Here is a 17297-nt window from a genome sequence, read left to right on the forward strand (position 1 = left end):
GTTAATACACACACATAGTTTATTTACACTTAAATTTATATTTATATCTGCATTGGTATTCATGCTTCTGTTTATATTCTGCTTTTTTGCACACACATAGTTTTTATCATGTCAATATGCATGTGCACAGTCCACCCCGCTACACAGAATCTCTGTAAATTACTGTCTCTCTCTTTCTTACACTGTTTAATAATCATGTTTCTTGCTTTTTCTGTTGACATCTGGACCATACTTCCTTGTTATTGCTACTTGGTGAATGATTGTGAAGATTTCACACAAAAAACATATAATGTTCTTATAAAATATGATGCATGGTTATAGAATAAACTACACAATGGTATAGATAAATTTGCTCCAGCTTGACCAGCAACAACATTAAGTGAAAATGCTGCTTACATGTTAATTCATGAATTATGATAATCCAATCATTTAAATACGTAATTATATACTGTGAAGAGGCATAATGCATAATAAGTACTTACTCTAGCTGATTATACTGCTTGAGTGCAGGACTGCTGTTCACTTATTTTGGTACTGCCCTTTTGTGTGACTTTTTTAACGTGTATCTTTATCAACAGCCATATTGATGAAAATGTTATATTATTTTGGAAACATGTACTGTTTGAAATACTAGAAAATAACTCCAAAATTGAATTACCAGCTATATATTACAAATCATTTGTTTTATTGGCTAGATTTCGTTTCATAAAAGTAAATTTATAGGTAAAATGACGAACCTCTTGGTTTTTACAGAGGAGGTCAAACAGTACATTGATTCAAGTCGATTTTCCTCAAATCCAAAGACTGTAAAAACTATGAATGCCTGTTTTTTGTTTAAAATTTTCATGTGAACTGTAACTCCCCCTTGCTCAGAGTGTTTATTGTTTTGTTTTTTTAACTTATCTTCTACAAACCGTAAGATGAATATTTTAATATTCTGTATATGATCATTTTGTGGAAGAGGAAATTATAATTGTTTTTGTTGCTGTTGTTGTTTTTTACACTCTTCCGCCACTTCATTTGCCTACTTTTTACTTTCGCATTTTTACAAAGCAGCAAAACTGATCTGAGAGCGCGTTATTTTTCCCCCCACCCCCCGCATTCAGCGAAGACCCGCCCCTACTCTGCCTCTGATTGGCTCTGATCCTGATATCTTTACCTAACCCTAACCATCTAACCAATCTAACCCTCGGAGACAACGAGTACTACCCAATCAGAGGCAGAATAGGGCGGGTCTTCGCAAAATGCGGGTGGGAAAAGACGGCTCCCAGAACAGCTAGAAAGAACCGGAAGTTCCGGTTTCAGACACGAACAACCACCACCAAAATGGCGAAGATCGCCAAAACGCACGAAGGTAAAATATTTGATATAAACATGTAATTAGCCTCCGTTTTTGATTATTTTTTAGCATAACCATGTGTCACAAATTGTAGCCATAATAATGCATTGTTTGTAACACATAAGGACGTATGAATTGGCTTTTAAAACGTGATAACCGGCAGGCCAGGATACGACGCAACGCGGACGATTAGATAATGGCGCTGGTTGCTACCTCCTTAGCATAGTTAGCTACCGTCAGCGTGCAATACGCTTGCTTTTAAAGCGTTTTGTGGTTAATATATGCAACTTCGCCCCGATACTCATTGATATGGTTAAATTAATCACGCTTTAAGCAAATGCTGTGTCGTTTAACTATCTCCAGTTAAACGCTTTTCATTGTTATTTACGTTACATGCTAACGTGAATCTGATATGGCTAACCCAGTAGCATTAACGTTAATTAATATTTCATTTAACACCACTCCCATGGCATGGTGGGTTTAATTAGCTAAAAATAATGTTTTACATTATTAATTATAGCTGATTAAACCCACCATGCACCCTGTGAAGCGTCATGGCATCTGTATATTGTAGGTAGTAAGATTCGAAGCACAGATAATTAGTTATTTTTGCGCCACGAAGTTGGGTGTTTCAGTTATTGTGTAGTTTTTTTTTTTTGTAGCATGCAGAAAAGAGCCAACAACAACAAACGAGCACAGTACATCTCTGAAAATAACAATAACCGCAGTCATAAATTAAATACAAATCAGTTTTTCTTTAACCTCTTCAACTCCCCAATCCCAACCATGGGGGGGGGGGGGGGGGGGGTAGGTCAACGGTGTATGCCACATGGAAGTATACAACATCTGAAAGCGAGGAACCTGAGTAATTTGATATGCAGCTCAGCATTTTGTGTCTAGTTTTTCCAGTCGTAAATCTGTAATAAACATTGTGTTTTGGTTAGGCATCTATTCAAATTTTGAAAGCTCAGAGTGTGTTAGGGTTTAGACCCTTAGGGTGGAAGCAGTCCTGTAGTGGATGGAAGTGGTGGTCCCTTATGAAGGACCACTCGAGTATTGACAAAAAAATGGCCCAAAATCCCTCTAAAACTCCACATTAGGACACCAAGACATTGAGGCACTACATCGAAAAATTCATGCTGTGATTTGGTATCAAAAACTTTTGACATTTGGAATTTTCTGTAAGAACTGCATTTTTTGGCATTTGGATGGCGAGCACCTCTGTTCTTGAAATTGCTCAGAAAGCCCTTATTGACAATATACCTAAGAAAGCCATACATCCTCTGAGTGGCCTGGTCTCTAGATTTGGTTTCATGAAACTGTGATTATCCTAGAGGTCACAATAGGTCATTTTGTACAGTGAGATAAAGTTTCAAAAGTTTCATTACAATGAAATTGCTACTATGGGGACTAACACGCAGAAATATTCAAATAGACCATTTTTAGAATGGGGGAAAAACGCATTTATACTGCATGCAAACAACTGCATGGTTTTTGTCCAAAACTGCATGGGATTAGCATAAAGTGGGTATTTCTGTGAAGGGGAGGGTTGTGGGTACCCATAGAACCCCATTTTTTTCATTCAGATACGAGATGAGAGGTCAAGAGACCCCTTTGAACTTTGGAGCGTCATTTAGTCCCTATCCCGACAAGCTAACGTGACATGGTTGGTACCAGTGGATGCCTTAGCTCATTTAGTTTCATATGAAACCAGTATCTTTTTTACTGTGCGTGTGTGTGTGTATATATATATTCAGATGTCAATACACACAGCAAGGTGCTTTACTTTGGACACAACACATTAGTCCTTACCCTGAAAAAATCTCAGTACAGGGTCCCAAATCACACACCTCTATTTTCATTATAAAATCTCAGTTTCTCCATGTGTAATGTGTTTGCCGTTTTGCTCAACCACAAATAACATGTGAGTCCATTTTCCACACCACAAGATTAACTTTTTTGCAATTACCATTTCAAACAAAACATCAATTTTTTCATACTTATTGGCCAAAGATATGGAGCTTGTTGCTCCTAGGATGTCTATGAGAGGATCAGGTTCCCAATGATTCCCAAAAGTCACAGAGAAACAATGACAAATGCTTTTCCAATATGTGTAAAGTTTACTGCATGACTAGAAAGAATGTGTTAAATTACTGATCTTACATCGATAACAAAGGGGTGAAACATCAGGGGGAAAACTTTGTAACTTTTCCTTGGAATAATAGAGTTTGTGTAGTGTTTGTTATTGTGTAATTTATCACCCTCTCTTGTTTTAATTTCCTTGTAGATATCGAGGCCCAGATCCTGGAGATCCAGGGGATGAAGGCTACCCTGCTGGAGGAGGGAGATCAGGGAGTGGGCCTCGACTCAACTGGTTTTTATGACCAGGAAATCTATGGAGGCAGCGACAGTCGCTTTGCTGGATACGTTACTTCCATCGCTGCCAATGAACAGGAGGAGGTAGTACATCAATACGTTTTTCATGTTTATTCTTCTCTCCCAGGTGGATGCAGAGTGCTGTTTTGCAAGCTACTGATCCTCCTTAATAAGCATCATGATACTTTCAATGTCAACTTTTATTCTTTCACAATTAGACATTTTTTTGGAGCTTGACTGCTCCCCTTTGCTTGTTGCATATGAGCTAGGAGAGTCTTGCCATTTTGGCGAGATTTGACTAGACTCTTGTTTCTCGTTCTTTTCTCAGGATGATGAAGAAGATTCAGCAACAAGTTTGTTGGGACAGAAGAAGCCAGGGTACCATGCACCAGTGGCAATACTTAATGCCATTCCTCAGTCAGACGAGCAAGTATGTGCTACTTTATTGTGTAATGTTCATGATTATGTGTGCTGTTGTTTTTGATGGCAACAATACAGTGAGGGAATTTGCCCCCAGTGTATTGTTGCCATCAAAAACAACCAATTTGAGAATACTTTTTTGCTTTTTATTTAAAATCTATCGAAATAAACTTAAACGATCTTCCCCATCTGCCTCTTGCAGTACGATCCATTTGCAGAGCATCGTCCACAGAAGATCGCAGAGCGGGAAGATGAATACAAAGCCCGGCGCATGCAGATGATCATCTCACCTGAGCGTCTCGACCCCTTTGCAGATGGTAAATTTTGCTATTTTTTTGCCTTTATTACATCCTCCCCATTATCTCCCCCTTTTCATGGTTCACTTTTTTTTGTGACCCCCCCTCCCCCAAACTACCAATGGTTTCACATCCATAGTTTTGCTGTTCAACCCTTCGATCACAATGCAATAGCTTGCTTCCCAGACTTGATGCCTTCCCTGTGGTCAATCCTCTGTGGTCCAAGAACATTTTGTGTCACTGTACGTTTTCTTCCTGATACATTTTTAATGAATCAACTTTGCTACAAATGTCCGTGTGGACACATAGTTTATCTTCAGTATTTTGGTTTGGGAAAATGTTATTGTCATGAGCTGAATGTGAAATGGGAATTTGTGTCCTGGTTTGTGCAATAAAATGAAATCCATTGTAGGGTTGCCATGCTTTTTAGTGGGAGAGGTGGTTAGGTGTTCAATGCTCAAAGGGGGTAATTCACCTAACAAACATGGGTCGCAGATGGGTTGTATGTGAGTCGAAGGGTTAACAATCCCATGTGACCGTCAGCCTTAATTATGATGGGAAAGTGCAGTATACTCTTAGCATATGAGGATGAGAAGTGAAAGTTTGAGGCTTAGCTATAGTGTAATTCACCTGCCAGTGCACTGTGCCATGCCATGCTTAGCACAGTAGCTGATACCAAATAGTGACCTGATCGCAAATAGACACAGAGCTTTAGATCCTTAGGCTGGCAGAGGAAAGAAACATGTTGGCTCGCATCAGCTTAGTCAACCCAGAGTCATTGGGGTTATATAACAAAATAAAGAAAGAACTCAATTAGTCAATCAGGTCTCATTTGTCTCCCCAATGTCTTAATCTGGGCTGTAGTTTAAGCTTCTTGTGGTAACTTGCCACCTCTGTTCGCTTGTCAGACTTGATAGATCTGCAAGGTCCTTGGGCCTCATCATATGACACTGCATGACAAGATATTTAAAACTTAGTGTGGCCAACTTTTCCTAATGATTTGATGATTGTAATTTATAGGCTTGTTGAGTTAGTGTAGCTTATCACAAATAAACATTTTAGTTTTTTTAAGACCTTAAAACTGTGGAAATAGCATAATAAGTAGCAACAAGTATTGAGTATTTGGGTAAAAGCACAAATGATATTTGAGCCAGCTAGTTTAACTTTCTTTCCATCTTCACTTCCCCTGACAATATGAGCTAAGAATGACCTGAATGTTTCAGGTTTGGTTTAGTTAGGGCCTATCTAAAGCCTGCATGTAGAGAGAGCTCTTTGTACAACGTTGTTTTGTAAATATATTTTTATTTTACAACTCTCTCTGTAAAATAGAAATATGTTATCAAGAAAATTGTGTACCACAATACCACAGGCCCATACTAACTGTCCTTAATTTCTCTCCTACAGCAGTACTGCTTTGCCAGTCCTGTACTGCACTCTGTTAAGGGTGCAGCAACTCATCCTGTGTAGGTTATGGGGAACACAGAGAACTGTGCACTTGTCAGTTTGGTCAGGGCCCACTTGCTGCTAATTTGACCCGGGGCCTGTGAGGGGAATCAGATGCAGCCCAGCCACAACAAAGTTTTTTTTTTAATTTGGCCTATCAAGTCCCAACAAAGTTGGATAAAATTTTCCTTACATTCATGATGGAGAATTACTTCCCAAATATTTGATTGAATATCTTTGCCATCTTTTATCAGACACCTTTGTCCTGAAAACGAAGTCAAGTCAAATTTATAATAATTAAATAATAATCAGTGCTATTATGAGTCAGATTTTAGAGTGTGGCTCTAGCATGTCATATCATATTTCTGAACAAAAGTTGTGTAATGATGGTTGGGCTAAATTTTTTTTTTAACCTTATTTTATATTTGAATGCAAAGGTAGATACTTTTTATATTTTTGATTGTGCTGTGGTAATGTCATTCCTAGATGAAAATCAAAATCTTGACTTCATTATAAATTATTAGGAATCTGGACCACAGGGTCTCTTATACATTTTTTTTCTAGTTTTGTGGTTATTCCCCAAGAAGATACTTTGTTTTTTTGAGTGCCGTATATCAATGCAACACAGGTGGTATACTGTTGTGTGTGACTTCAAACCCTTTTCCAAAGTGTTACTAATGGTAAAGAGAAATTTTCTAGGCTTCTTTTCTGCCGGTTGAAGTCTGACTGCAGAGGGACCCTTGGCACTGAAAGTGTACGTATTCTGAAGAGCACAGCCCAGGACCCCTGCATCAGTGATGGCTATAACTTCTTTATCCACTTAAAGAAAACACCACAACCTCAGCTCTTCTCTTTATGTATCTGCTTGTTTTTCCTTATGATGCTATGTCTGTATGTAAGAAAGAAAAATGTATATTTCTATGTAATTCAGTAGGACTTTGTTTTGTGATTAAGCTGTATAAAAACAGGAACATAAGTTAATCTGTTGGTATAGAGAGTCAGGGTTAGCTGGCTGTGTTTGTGCTTGCTGTGCTTACATGGGTCACTAGAGTGTATACTGATGAGTGTCCTATGTTCTTGTTCGTGCTCTTTCGCGCAGGGGGCAAAACGCCGGACCCCAAGCTGCAGGTCAGATCGTATGTGGACGTCATGTTGGAGCAGAATCTGTCCAAAGAGGAGGTAAGGTGTACCCACTGTATCTTTGACAGTAGACTGCGAGCTAGTTACAGATAGAAGTTTCAGATGTTTCTCCTTTATAGAGTCCTGTGCTTTGTTGTGCAGTAGTATTGTTTTTCCTGACATTTATATCTGTCTGCATGTAGAGGGAGATTCGTCAGCAACTGGCAGAGAAGGCCAAATCGGGGGACCTGAAAGCTGTCAACGGGTCTGCTGCCGCTCAAGCTGCCACAAAACGTAAGCGTCGATGGGACCAAACAGCTGACCAAACCCCCTCCAATGCTACGCCCAAAAAGATGTCCAGCTGGGACCAGGCTGATGCCAACGCTGAGGTCAGTCATTCAAGTTTCGGCCTCATACAGTTTCAAGTAAAAAGAAAAACTTGAATAAATAAATTCCTTGTAAATTCTTATAATCTGACTTTGTAACTTGAGGGAATGCAGTAATATGTGACATCAGCTTTGCAGTTGTGGATTGTCTCACTCATGTTTTTTTTTATAATATTTTCTTCTTTTGTAGACTCCAGGACACACTCCTGCACACACACCCTCAAACAGCCGATGGGATGAAACCCCTGGCCGCCCTAAAGGCAGTGAGACCCCAGGGGCCACTCCCAGTACCCGTATGTGGGACCCTACTCCCAGCCACACACCTGCTGGTGCTGCCACCCCTGGCAGGGACACACCTGGACACGCCACACCTGGCCATGGTGGAGCGACAGGAAGTGTTCGCAAGAACCGTTGGGACGAAACCCCAAAGACAGAAAGAGAGACCCCTGGACACGGGAGTGGCTGGGCTGAAACGCCACGCACAGACAGAGGAGATGAGTCAGTGGGTGAGACTCCAACCCCAGGGGCCAGTAAGAGGAAGTCTCGTTGGGATGAAACCCCTGCCAGTCAGATGGGATCCTCAACACCATTACTTACCCCAGGAAAGACTCCCATAGGAACCCCCGCCATGCACATGGCTACCCCGACACCAGGTAAACAAACATCACATTTTTGTTGCATTGTTGATGTCCATCTTCCCTTTTGTTCTCTATTCTTTGTGTCCATTCAGGGACTTGAGGAAAGAAGAAACCAATTTTGCAGAAGCTAATGATAATCCAAACTTTCATATATCAGCCACATGACTCCTCAGGCCCCGTGATGGTTTTAGAGTGTTTCAGATCAGTTTCCTCTGTTCTCTCCAGGTCATCTGATGAGCATGACTCCAGAGCAGCTGCAGGCGTGGAGGTGGGAGAGAGAAATTGATGAGAGGAACAGACCTCTCACAGACGACGAGCTTGATGCCATGTTCCCAGAGGGATACAAGGTCCGTGCCCACCCCACCCCTGCATTGAAGTCTATGTTGGAAAAAAGCAAAGAGTAAATACAACTTAAAATTAATCACAATACTAACAGTTTATTTTCCCTCTCTTTAGGTCTTGCCTCCACCAGCAGGCTACGTACCAATCCGTACTCCAGCCCGTAAGCTGTCAGCCACACCCACCCCAATTGGAGGCATGACGGGCTTCCACATGCAGGCAGAGGACCGCACCACAAAACAGATGAACGACCAGCCCTCAGGAAACCTTCCCTTCCTCAAACCCGACGACATCCAGTATTTTGACAAACTCCTGGTGAGTATCAAACTTCCAGAACAGTGTGTGTGCAAAACACGTGTAAAAAATTGTAAAATCAACAGCTGCATGTTTCTCCTGTCTGAAGTAAAATATGTCTGACTGACTCTGTGTGTTTGTGTTAGGTTGAAGTTGATGAGTCCACGCTGAGCCCTGAAGAACAGAAGGAAAGGAAGATCATGAAGCTGCTGCTGAAGATTAAAAACGGAACACCGCCCATGAGGAAGGTTGGTTGCTGGTGTTGCCTCTTTAATTTCATATTTGTATTTATTGATTGGGACAGTGTACAGTTTTTAACATAAAAGATGCACTGGACTGGAGTTATATCAAAGCTAATTTACATCCGCAGTCCCCCACAATCAAAACATACAGCAGCACAGAGCAAAAAACACACAGAACACATTATACAAAATACAAAGCTACACACAACAGCACATCACATACACCCACAATGTCAATTAGAAATTAATAATGTAAACTTGTTAAATTAAAAGCAAGACTACCTGCGCTAATGAGAAAACTATAGATGGAGGTTAGACTCAGTGGTCAGTGAACCATAATACCATATGGGCCCAAATTTAAGACTCCCTCCCCCTTCTACAGCATACAAGATACACCGACTTTGACACTTGTCCTCTTGGGAAAGTTTACCTGACCATCTTATTAATCCAAGGAGAAGAGAGTCCTCATCCTTGAAGCCTTTTCTCTCATAAAAGTGAAATAGTTTGTAAATCCCACATTTCTTTAACTTTCAGTCACACACTCTCACTTTGTCGTGTCAGACTTTTGGAAGCAGTAAATTTTATTTTCGTCTGGCGGCAGGCTTTTTTTTTTTTTCCTTCTTCAGACTGTCTTTTTGAGCTCCAGCAAAATATAGCAGTAATTTTACGCTGCTTGACAGATTATTCAGTTCTTGATCCATTTCTGCAGTAAAGATGTTGGAAGACTCTTTCCAATTTGTTTTCACCTCTCAATAATTTATTTTCCTCCACAGCAGAAAAACACATTACACAAGCCTTCAGAAACTCCTGCAGGTTAAACTGAGCTGTTGAAACACTCTGTAGGACGCAGTGTTAGACTGGTACACTCCATTTAAAAAGAATTTGATCTTGTGAACATGTAATTGTCTAGTCCTCAAATATAAGATGACCCCCGTTTTCTCAAATGTAATTTGAAATAAAATGGTGTCTCATATTCGGGCCAATACAGTATGATTTCCATTATCTTTTTAAAACATCCCCTCCTAATATGAGTCCCCAAATGTCCTTTACTCATTTGTGTCCTTATTTCCCCTTGATCATATTTCTGCCAAGAAGGCTTATAATAGCATAAAGCACATAAACAATACTCAATGCAAGATCAACACCCAGCACTAAGCCTGTGCGTGGCTACAGTGTGAATATTTGCTTGCTAAAGAATCTCCTCTGTGAGGAACTGCTGCTTTCAGTAGAGGTCAGAGTGTTGACCATCATACTCTGCTGGAAGCAGCAGACATAAATCATCAGCTCTGCCTGATGGTGCTCATTCATAAGAGCGCAACCACTCTCTGATCCTCTCTCCCTCTTGTCCTAGGCGGCTCTGCGTCAGATCACAGATAAAGCTCGTGAGTTTGGAGCAGGCCCCTTGTTCAACCAGATCCTGCCACTGCTCATGTCGCCCACCCTGGAGGACCAAGAGCGCCACCTGTTGGTTAAAGTCATTGACCGCATTCTCTACAAACTGGATGACCTGGTTCGACCATACGTACACAAGGTAAGCTCAGTGTGGAAGATGTGCACTTATTTTAGTGGATTGTGCCGGAGAAACTGACTGACTGTCTTTTTTGTATGCAGATCCTGGTGGTGATTGAGCCCCTGCTGATTGATGAGGACTACTATGCCAGAGTAGAAGGCAGAGAAATTATTTCCAACTTGGCAAAGGTAATGTGGAGCAATTTTTTACATTAAGGGTTCCTGCGAACTATTCTCGCCTGTTCAACCAGTCCATGGTCAGATCAGGGCTAGTCGTTCGCTAGATTGACACCAACATGAGAGCTAGCAGACTGGACATTCATGTCTGGTCTGTTCTCACCCTGCACCCGTTGGTTACAAGAAGATCTTCCATTACCTACATTTTTCCATGTAATGAGTGTTCAGGCTTTCATAGACATATATAATTTTTTTTTTTTTTTTTTTTAAATTTTGACAGATCAAAATTTTTATATCGATTTACGTAGATATGTAGACAAAACTAACCTGTTGATCCATAGCATTCATATACCAGTGTACTAGCCCAATCAGGCTCAGCAGACTGAGTATGCTCAAAATAAAAAACAAGTCCTAACTGCTAAAAGAAACATGTACACATGCTACTTTAGTTGTTATCAGAGGTTGATGTCTGGTTTTGTAATGGCTGCACTTTGACATTTAAGTTCAATGATGAGACATTAATTTTTTAAATTTTAATTGCCATTTTACCATAGCGAAATAAATAAATTGGAATTAAATGTATTGCAATACCATCATGTCCTCAAAAGTAAAAATGAGCAAATAAACTGCTACTGCATCACATATTTGACATTTCCGTCTTCCTCCTCTTCGTGCCAGGCTGCTGGTTTGGCTACAATGATCTCCACAATGCGACCTGATATCGACAACATGGATGAGTACGTCAGAAACACCACAGCCAGAGCCTTTGCTGTAGTGGCCTCTGCCCTTGGTATTCCCTCTCTGTTGCCCTTCCTCAAAGCCGTGTGTAAAAGCAAGAAGTCCTGGCAGGCCCGACACACAGGCATCAAGATCGTCCAGCAAATTGCCATCCTTATGGGCTGTGCCATTCTGCCCCACCTCCGCAGCTTGGTGGAGATTATCGAACACGGTCAGTCATGGTCAAATGTTAATCTGTCTGCAGGTCCTTGTAGACTTAAAATGTTTGTCATTGTCAAACCACCACATTTTAATTTAACAAATGTAGAGATGCACAGCCTTTCAGCTTATATTTACACATATGGAAACATGTTTCAGGAGTTTTCTATTTTTTCAGTCCCTATTTGAGTTTGGGTACTTTCCTTATTGCCAGCTACATTTTTACATATGTTTATATTGTATATATTTCTTCTGCCACTTTAAATCCATTACACTGGAACCAGCAGCTACAGTTCATAACCATCCACACTGAAAACATATGTAAGCTCAAACTATTTGTTCTGACTGTGCTGCCACAGGTCTGGTGGATGAGCAGCAGAAGGTGAGAACCATCAGTGCTCTGGCCATAGCTGCTCTCGCTGAAGCTGCTACACCCTATGGTATCGAATCCTTTGACTCAGTCCTCAAGCCCCTGTGGAAGGGTATCAGACAGCACAGAGGAAAGGTAAGAAGACCCTTTTGATCAAAGGTAGAAGGTTGCTTTGTCAGATTTTTAATGTAAAGAACAAACCAGTGCAAGATCAACACCCAGCACTAAGCCTGCATGTGGCTACAGTGTGAATTTTTGCTTGCTACAATGTCTCCTTTGAGGGGCTGCTGCTGTCAGTAGAGGTCTGATGGAAGACCACTAAAACTCTACTGGGAGCATCAGACAAGACACACCTGACTAAGGTGAACACACAAAAAAAGATGAGCTAAGTTTTAATTTTGTTGTTTATCTCTACCCCTTGTCACCAGGGTCTGGCTGCCTTCCTCAAAGCTATTGGCTACCTGATCCCTCTGATGGACGCTGAGTATGCTAACTACTACACCAGAGAGGTGATGCTGATCCTCATCAGAGAGTTCCAGTCCCCCGATGAGGAGATGAAAAAGATTGTCCTAAAGGTAAGAGGGGTGGAAAATGATGGTAAATGTGAAGGAAGTGAAGTCATGCTATTATAAACCTTACATAACTTAGTGCGAATAATTCTCGCCTGGTCAACCACTACATGGTTGAATCAGGGCTAGTAGTTCGCTAGATGAACTCCAACATGAGATTTAGCAGAGCTGACATTTGTGTCCTCTCTCCTCTCATCCTGCACCCGTTGGATACATTTACAAACTCTGGACTCTGCTCTGTCTCTGAACTTGGATGCAAGAGGCCCACAGACTTAACTTGGATCCTGGAACCTAGTTGTTGCTGTTGGTCATTTGTCATGAGTTTTTATCTCTGTCTTGTATTGTCTCATAGGTGGTGAAGCAGTGTTGTGGCACTGATGGTGTGGAAGCCAACTATATTAAGACTGAGATCCTGCCCCCCTTCTTCAAGCACTTCTGGCAGCACAGAATGGCTCTGGACAGACGCAACTACAGACAGGTTAGCATACAGACAGACTTGGGACTCATTTTTTCCATCTAATGAATCAAAAATGCTCCAAAATATCTGAAACACACATTCATGTTGCTGAAATTGGATTAATGTAATTATGTGTTCAATTGAATGATTGTGGTCTCTGATTTGTGCAGTAGGAGACAGACTGTTAAACGTACTGCACAGTAAACATTATCGTCCTTTGTTTTGGTCTCATCTGAATCTGAATCACCATTAATACAAAACAACAGAAAACTGCACAAATCAAATAAGACATTTAACTCCTGTATTACACATTCACAGTTGTCAAAGACAATATGTCTCACAACACCTCAATAAAACTTAAACTCTGTGTTAAACATTTCAGCTGCAAAATGTGACCTATTACAATACACAACCTCAGCAAAATAAGCAAATAAGATGTCAAGGCTGCTGAAGCTTAAACACACATCCCCTGAGTTTTTGAACCATCTTTCTCCTCATACAGTTGGTGGACACCACAGTGGAGTTGGCCAACAAGGTGGGAGCTGCAGAGATCATTTCTCGCATCGTGGATGACCTGAAAGACGAGGCCGAGCAGTACAGAAAGATGGTGATGGAGACCATTGAAAAAATTATGGGCAACTTGGGAGCAGCTGACATCGACCACAAGCTGGAGGAGCAGTTGATCGACGGTATCCTGTATGCCTTCCAGGAACAGACGACAGAGGTGAGAGGAACGACACCAACAAATCTTAACGAGAACTATTGACAGATATATAACCCGAACAGCGTTTTTAATTAATTTCATTCCCTCTGCAGGACTCTGTGATGCTCAATGGTTTCGGCACAGTGGTAAATGCTCTCGGGAAGCGTGTGAAACCCTACCTGCCTCAGATCTGTGGTACTGTGCTGTGGCGTCTGAACAACAAGTCAGCCAAAGTCCGTCAGCAGGCTGCAGATCTGATCTCTCGCACTGCCGTCGTCATGAAGACCTGCCAGGAGGTACACTATAAAGACACACACTCGCACAGATTTAAATATGTAATGCTGTAAGGAAGCTAATGACATGTTCTCGTTGTCTGTCACTGCAGGAGAAGCTGATGGGTCACTTGGGTGTGGTGCTGTATGAGTACCTGGGAGAAGAGTACCCTGAGGTGCTGGGTAGCATCCTGGGAGCACTGAAGGCCATTGTTAATGTTATTGGTATGTCGCCTCACTACATCACCTTCATCAACAGTCATTCCATACTTTTCCTGAATAATTTTGTGAGCCTGGCATTGAGTTGCAATCAGTCTTTTTTTCCTAGCAGCCTATTTAGGTTTCAAGATGTAATTCATTTCCATTCTTTCTGCAGGTATGCACAAAATGACTCCACCAATCAAAGACCTGCTTCCTCGTTTGACTCCCATCCTGAAGAACAGACATGAGAAGGTGCAGGAGAACTGTATCGACCTGGTGGGCAGGATCGCTGACAGGTCAGTAGAATAAACCTCAGACTGAAGTGATATGAATCTTCTAGCTGTGTCTTTTTGGTTTGCACAGTGAGCACCAGAGAGCCTTATTCTAACCTCTTGTGTATATTTTAGGGGTGCTGAGTACGTGTCAGCCAGGGAGTGGATGAGGATTTGTTTTGAGCTGCTGGAGTTGCTCAAGGCTCACAAGAAGGCCATCCGCAGAGCCACTGTCAACACGTTTGGTTACATCGCCAAGGCCATTGGGTGAGTTCCTAGTATCAAATCATTGTAGAGATCTTCAGTCCCCGACTACATCATTTTGTATTTCTGTGTATTTCTCCTTTTTAATATGATTTGAAATGTTTAATCACACTGAACACATTCAGACATTCCTTGTTTCACTATAAGTGTGATCTAAACCTATACATCGCCCTCCTCTCTCCTCGCAGTCCCCATGATGTCTTGGCCACTCTGCTCAATAACCTGAAGGTCCAGGAGCGTCAGAACCGTGTCTGTACAACTGTGGCCATCGCCATCGTCGCTGAGACCTGTTCACCGTTCACAGTCCTGCCCGCGCTCATGAATGAATACCGCGTGCCTGAGCTCAACGTGCAGAACGGTGTGCTCAAGTCCTTGTCCTTCCTGTTTGAGTACATCGGAGAGATGGGCAAAGACTACATCTACGCTGTCACACCTCTGCTGGAGGACGCGCTCATGGACAGGTGAGTTCATCCACCTCAACCTTTGTAATCACATTCCCTGAGTAAGTTTGGTTTGCTTTATAGTTTCAGTATAATCATGTCAGTATCTGTTTAACCATGTGACCCCTGTACTTCTGTTGTCCTGCAGAGACCTGGTCCACAGACAGACAGCTAGTGCGGTGGTCCAGCACATGTCTCTGGGTGTCTACGGTTTTGGCTGTGAAGACTCCCTCAACCACTTGCTCAATTACGTCTGGCCCAACGTATTTGAGACGTCGCCTCATGTAATCCAGGCCGTCATGGGCGCCCTGGAGGGACTAAGGGTCGCCATCGGGCCCTGCCGCATGCTTCAGTACTGCTTACAGGTAAGGCCAACCAGGACATACCTCATGACTTCAAAACTGCTAAATAAGCCATTCAGAGACGAACAGTTTTACATTTTTTAATTGTGTACGAGGGCTGCTAATAATCTACACTTTAAGTAGCAACAAAGCAAAGTTAAAAAAAAAAAATCAGATTGTGAGATCAATGCTGAATATTTAAGGCTGATACTGATACTAAAAATTTTCATAATGATATATCAGACGGTATATGTTCGGACATGGACAAATAATCTTGATACGGATCCCTTAGATTTGTTTTTAAAGAAGTGTGACCAAGAAACTGTAACATAGACGCTGTTTCTAAAAACTTCAACCCAGTTTGGTATTTCTGTACTGCAATATCTTATCAGCTGGCAAATTTATTGATACTGATATGTCTACAACAAGCTGATAATGGCTGATATGTTGGCCGGGACCATTTATTGGTCTTGTATCAGATAGTGCTTTAAGAATATTACACTTTCTAGTTACAGCTTCAGAAATATCAGAACTCTCTTGCTTTTCTCCGTTTCATATCAAAAATAAGATTTTGTTCTTATTGGTTGGACAAAATATTACATTTGAAGACACAGGTTACTTGAGGAGGACATTTTTCATTGTTTTAGGCATTTAATTGACTAAATAATTAATAGATTCATTAAAAATAATCAAGGTGAATGGTAATGAGACTATTATAGTTGCAGCCCTACAACTGACTGACATAAATACAGATGTTGTCATCTGGTAGCACTCCTCTCTTAAAGGAGTTATTTCTTTTATTATTTTATAATATAAGATAAGACTGATTCAAGGAAATGCTGCTCTGAATAAGGAAATATATTTCAAAAGTGAACCCTTTTTTTTAGTTAGTGAAAGATAATTAGATGTTGATCTGTGAGTGACTATTCTAAGCTTTATTGTGTTGCCTTCATCTCCAGGGTCTGTTCCATCCAGCCAGGAAGGTGAGAGACGTCTACTGGAAGATTTATAACTCCATCTACATCGGCTCACAAGATGCCCTCATCGCCCACTACCCACAGGTCTACAACGACGAGAAAAACATTTACGTCCGCTATGAGCTGGAGTATGTCTTGTAAATACAAATTTATGTGCTCTCAGTTTTTCTCCTCCCTCAATCATCACTCTCTACTGTCTTATCTATCTTGGTCTAGGACTGAGTCGGTCTTTATTTAGCAACTGTATGTTGGTCTTTCCCCAGACCAGACAGAACAATCCAATAGAGACACACATTCAGCTTCTGCTGGATGCCACTTATTGACCCTCAATTAAAAATGAGTGAAAGTAGGTGAAATAAAACAAGGGACACTGTTGAGTCTGTATGTAATTTTTTTTTTTTTCCTCTTATTTTTTTGGAATGTTTTCTATAAAGAATGGTTGACATCAGTCAAACCTTGATTGAGGAATGCAGGGCAGTTGTCAAAATGTTTTAAATATTTGGATATTTTTGTGTGTGTATTGATAGGCCTCTGCACTGGCTGCTCCATTTACACACCCTCTCCTCATTTCACACTTCCTCTGTTCTTATTAGATTGTTGTTTTATTTAACCAATAAAATGTTTGTGTATAAAATTCAAATTTGTGTGTTTTGTTTTTTCTTTTTACACTTATAAAGATGGATGTACTAGTGGTGAGTTTTCATACAAAAAGAATGGAAATGTAGGATGCAAAAAAGAAAAAAGGCATCAACCAATGTCACCATCAGAGCTGTGATGATTAGTCCACCAACAGAAAGTCAATCTGCAGCTAGTTTGATAATCATTGTATTGTTTTTTCTTCCTCTGTGAATTTCCAAATTAATAATAGATAACAAGAAGCAGGTCAAGCTATAATTCATACTGTATAGAAACGGTTG

The 17297-nt window shown here is 40.9% G+C and overlaps 1 protein-coding gene across 6 annotated transcripts; it reads left to right on the top strand.

Moving 5' to 3' along the window:
• The first annotated feature begins 1247 nt into the window (after positions 1-1247).
• On the top strand, positions 1248-17020 carry sf3b1 (splicing factor 3b, subunit 1). 6 transcript variants are annotated; one of them, XM_042426033.1, is made up of 24 exons: positions 1249-1354; positions 3627-3799; positions 4044-4145; positions 4338-4452; positions 6974-7053; positions 7197-7382; positions 7570-8032; positions 8243-8364; positions 8474-8671; positions 8797-8898; positions 10244-10423; positions 10504-10590; positions 11257-11527; positions 11874-12019; positions 12313-12459; positions 12806-12931; positions 13413-13634; positions 13727-13909; positions 13999-14110; positions 14262-14382; positions 14494-14625; positions 14811-15083; positions 15211-15427; positions 16363-17020. In XM_042426033.1, exons 1-24 carry the CDS (start codon positions 1327-1329, stop codon positions 16519-16521), a joined length of 3945 nt encoding a protein of 1314 aa, XP_042281967.1. In that variant the 5' UTR covers positions 1249-1326; the 3' UTR covers positions 16522-17020. The 6 variants fall into 6 exon arrangements, 5 of the variants coding, with proteins under 5 accessions (XP_042281971.1, XP_042281970.1, XP_042281969.1 ...); XM_042426034.1 differs by lacking the exons at positions 1249-1354; positions 3627-3799; positions 4044-4145; positions 4338-4452 and adding an exon at positions 4459-6628; XR_006098751.1 differs by lacking the exons at positions 7197-7382; positions 7570-8032; positions 8243-8364; ... (14 more) ...; positions 15211-15427; positions 16363-17020 and adding exons at positions 5836-5894; positions 6574-6628 and having other exon boundaries at positions 1248-1354; positions 6974-7010.
• Positions 17021-17297: the final 277 nt, after the last annotated feature.

This window comes from Thunnus maccoyii, chromosome 11 (assembly GCF_910596095.1).
Source record: "Thunnus maccoyii chromosome 11, fThuMac1.1, whole genome shotgun sequence".
Lineage (NCBI taxonomy): Eukaryota > Metazoa > Chordata > Actinopteri > Scombriformes > Scombridae > Thunnus > Thunnus maccoyii.